At 40.5% G+C, this 4,681-nt stretch overlaps 1 protein-coding gene across 1 annotated transcript in view; it reads right to left on the bottom strand.

The window, feature by feature from the left end:
- Positions 1 to 324: 324 nt before the first annotated feature.
- The window catches only part of LOC143025925 (uncharacterized), a 5,025-nt gene continuing 668 nt past the window's right edge, over positions 325 to 4,681 (bottom strand). The window contains exon 2 of the mRNA XM_076185908.1: positions 325 to 1,651. Within this exon, the coding sequence (XP_076042023.1) occupies positions 325 to 1,515 (1,191 nt within the window). The 5' untranslated portion in view covers positions 1,516 to 1,651. The remainder of the gene's footprint in view (positions 1,652 to 4,681) is intronic.

Below are 4,681 nucleotides of genomic sequence, written 5' to 3'. Positions count from 1 at the left end.
TAATACCCTTTTGAAGGATATTGGAGGCTTTCGTTTCAAGATCCGCTATTTCCACTGAGTCGGTAGATGAAGCTGCCTTAACGACTTTCTCATACGCAAACTCAGCCTTCTCTAGAGCCGTCGACACTTTTGTTTTAATTGTGGTCTCATCCTCGGGAGTAAAGTTCTTGTATTGCTCTTTGTTTAGATCCTTAATTTCAACCAACAGAGTGCTCATTTCGCCTGTTATACTTATTATTTCTGCATTGAGGTCATTGGAACTGACTTCTTCATCAATGTCTGTAATATATTCTCCTATATCACCCAAACCAGTTTTTACGGTGCTTACATCCTCGTCGTTATTGTTGTTGGGAGCGGGCAATTCATAGGTTCAAGCAGCTTTATGCATTCGTTCAGGCGTTTCATGGTCTTCTCCAGGATACTGTCTGTCCTGGTGACGTATTCACTCCTCTGGGCATCGTTTTCCTCTGCAACCGTGATTCTATTATTGGCATTTCCAACCTGCACCAGAGCCCTAGACACTTTGAATTGTATATCGGCCATCACATCGCTGGTCTGGCCACCACTGAGTAACGTCCTAAGACGAGTTACTTGATCTGTGATAGTTTGTGTTCTGTCTTCTACAAGAGACCTTTGGTCAGCAGTAAAATCTGACGAATCAACAATTCCTTCAATGTCATCAATCCCACTTTCTATTTCATTTAAATGTGGATCCACATTTGTGCTATCAATTGGGGAGCAAGTTACCGCTGTAGTAGTTGTGGTTGTTGTTGTTGTTGGGAGCGGGCAATTCATAGGTTCAAGCAGGTTTATGCATTCGTCCAGGCGTTTAATGGTTTTCTGCAGGATATTGTCTGTCCTGGTGACGTATTCACTCCTCAGGGCATCGTTTTCCTCTGCAACCGTGATTCTATTATTAGCATTTCCAACCTGCGCCAGAGCCCTACCCACTTTGTATTCTATATCGGCCATCACATCGCTGGTCTGGCCAGCACTGAGTAACGTCCTAAGACGAGTTACTTGATCTGTGATAGTTTGTGTTCTGTCTTGTACAAGAGACCCTTGGTCAGCAGTAAACACTGACGAATCAACAATTCCTTCAATGGTATCAATCCCACTTTCTATTTGACCTAAATCTGGTTCCACGTTTGTGGTATCAATTGGGGAACAGGTTGTCGGTGTGGTCGTTGATGTTGATGATGTGGACGAAGTCGAAGTCGGTGTGGTAGTTGAGGTTGATGTGGTTGTCGGTGTGGTCGTTGATGTTGTTGATGTGGTCGAAGTCGAAGTCGGTGTGGTTGTTGAGGTTGATGTGGTTGTCGGTGTGGTCGTTGATGTTGATGATGTGGTCGAAGTCGAAGTCGGTGTGGTTGTTGAGGTTGATGTGGTTGTCGGTGTGGTCGTTGATGTTGATGATGTGGTCGAAGTCGAAGTCGGTGTGGTTTCGTGCGATAATGCTTCTCCAGTCTTCAGGACGGCCACGAGGAAGAAGAAAAGGAAGATAGAGGTCCTCATGGTGCTCTCGGCGGAGGAGGAACGTAGCTTCCAGGTAGTTGGTTGGTTACTGTTCCAGATGCGAGACTCACGGAAAGGACTCGAGTGCACTGAAGCGAAGGCAAGAGCGGCTGACCTTTCCGTTGATTGGCAGAAAACCTGAGGTCAAGGTGAAATAACGCTATTAGAATAACAGAGATTGGGCGCAATGCACGAGTCTTACTCTAGTCAATGGGAGTCGAACTCCATTCAGCTGGGGAGGGTTGTCTGAGAAGTCAATCTGGATAGGATCGGTTCCCATCTGGATGAAATCGCCGTGAGTCTGCCAGAATAGAACATATGCAGTTCAGCACGACTCTGAATTGGATGTCAGTTTTTGAGTGTAGGGGTGCAATTGCATTCCCCAAATGATACCTGCCTGTTCACGTGTTTCCCTATATCTAACTATGTTTGTATGTATGTATGTATGTATGTATGTATGTATGTATGTATGTATGTATGTATGTATGTATGTATGTATGTATTTATGTATCTATGTATCCACACACACACACACACACACACACACACACACACACACACACACACACACACACACACACACACACACACACACACACACACACACACACACACACACACACACACACACACACACACACACACACACACACACACACACACACACACACACACACACACACACACACACACACATGCACACACATACACACACACACACACACACACACACACACACACACACACACACACACACACACACACACACACACACACACACACACAAATATATATATATATATATATATATATATATATATATATATACTGTATATATTTATATAATATATATATATATGTGTGTGTGTGCGTGTGTGTGTAAGTGTGTGTGTGTGTGTGTGTGTGTATGAATATATAAATATATATATATATATATATATATATATATATATATATATTGATAAGTTTTTTAGACAAATTATTTGACAAGACTAAAAGATTTAGATTTCACGGGGAAAAAGTTAGTAAGCTATGATGTCAAGGCGTTATATACAAATATTTCCACTAACGGTGCGTTAGAAGCAGTAAAGAGAGTAATAAAAGATATGAACGATACTGACCTACCCATAAGAAAACAAGATTATATAGAATTGATAGATTTATGCGTAAATTTCGGTGCGTTTACTTTTAATGGTGACGAATATGAACAACAGAGAGGTCTCGCTATGGGTGGTCCTTTAAGTGCAGTGATGGCCTGTCTATATATGGAGTTATTAGAAAAAGAAAACTTTATCAGAATCAATGGTAGGGGATCCACTGGTTTAGATACGTAGACGACGTCCTCGCAATCATCCCCGAAAACACCAATGTAAATAATAAAGTGAGAATGCTTAACGCGGTCAACAGCGATATTCAGTTCACCGTAGAAGAGGAACAAAACGGACAATTGCCCTTCCTAGATACGTTAATACGACGAATGAAAAAAACTGTAACTTTCTCAGTATACAGAAAGGAAACTAACAAAGAGGATTTAGTACATTACTTCTCCGCACATGATGATAGGACAAAGAGTGGTATAGTAATAGGATTTTTTCTCAGGGCACTACGAATCTGTAGTAATGAATACCTAGAAGGCGAATTTGATTACATTATGAAAACCTTTGACAAACTTGGATATCCAGAGGGAATGTTGAAAAGAACAAAAAGAAAAGCAATAAATATTTACAATCGCGGAAAGAAAGAGAGAAATGATAAGAATAATACAAATTTTATATCAGTACCTGGCTCAGAAATGTCACCAATAATAGACAAATATTTAACAAAATCAGGTATGAACATAGCTAAAATAACTAACAAGAGGATAGGTGATTTAATAAAGACTTCTGAAAAAAGAACCAATTCCGAAAACAGCGTCGTATACAAAATCCCGTGCAATAGTTGCTCAATGGCTTATTTTGGCGAATCGTCAAGAGGATTAGAAAAAAGAATTTATGAACATAAAAACGACATAAAAGCACATAGGACATCTAATTCTTTAGTAGTTCATGCGGAAAAATTCGATCATTTACCAAACTGGAGAGAAGCTGAAGTGCTACATAAAGGTTTTGATAAATTCACTAGAAGAATTGTTGAATCAGCATATATTTCAACTAATAATTCATCGAATCATCGAGGAGGGTTTATCAATTTAGCTAAAGAAACTAGTATTTTAATTCTAAAGCACGCCAGAAAAACGACCTTTCCCAAGTGTCCGAAAAGATAATTAGATTTAGTACATAAACTTCAATTGCAGTTCTACATACACTCTCTGAAGAAGTTCTACGCGAACGAAACGTTAGAGTGTTTAGGGTTCCGAGCCTTCCCCTGTGCTTATGTTCTCCATCATCCAAATATATATATATACATATATACATATTTAAATTGGACCGCTGCTTGTGCAAGAATGAGATTCTTGTTAAAGGATTCAACCTTTCTAATAGTGGATCGTTGTTCTTTATTAAGTCGGAATAAATAATTGCCGAAGTATTGTATATTACGATGCTTTGCCCTTCCTAGAGCATTTTCAAGTACATCTAAGTGATAATAGAGACAATATATATTCCAGCCCCGGGGGGTGTTGGGATGGCCGTATTCATTTTCTGCAGGTACTTTTCTTTTGTCATAAGAACATACACCGCGGATCTATCCAGCCGACATCTGGAGAAAAGCTGGAGCTTCGGATTTATTATAAGAGTTTTAAAACGTCAAACCTCATCCTGCAAAATAACACGACCCGTAACCTCAACTCAATACGAAGGGGTAATGTCGTCTATGAATTCATCTGCCCGCACGAAGACTGTAAGCTTCGTCCTATGTCTTATATAGGAATGACGACGACTTCTCTCTCCAGAAGATTAACGTGTCATCTACAAGCCAGTGCCCCGAAGAAACATTTTTCGGAAAAACACAACTTCCTGACTAGAAAGATCCTGGTGGGGAATACAAAGATCATCGACTCCGCACACAACTTTCATCGTTTGGAGATTCTGGAGGTCCTCCATATTCGAGAGAAGGTTCCAACCATAGATGTACAGGGAGGTACAACCTCCATGACTCTAGCTTCCCTGGGTGGACAAACGGCCATCCCAGCACCCCACGGAGCGCCACGGACATAATTCCCTCATAA

This window comes from Oratosquilla oratoria, chromosome 6 (assembly GCF_046742065.1).
Source record: "Oratosquilla oratoria isolate Oo_2021 chromosome 6, ASM4674206v1, whole genome shotgun sequence".
NCBI classification, from domain to species: Eukaryota; Metazoa; Arthropoda; class Malacostraca; order Stomatopoda; family Squillidae; genus Oratosquilla; species Oratosquilla oratoria.
Note: the sequence above shows the minus strand (reverse complement) of the source record. Positions and strands in the feature narration are given on the sequence as shown.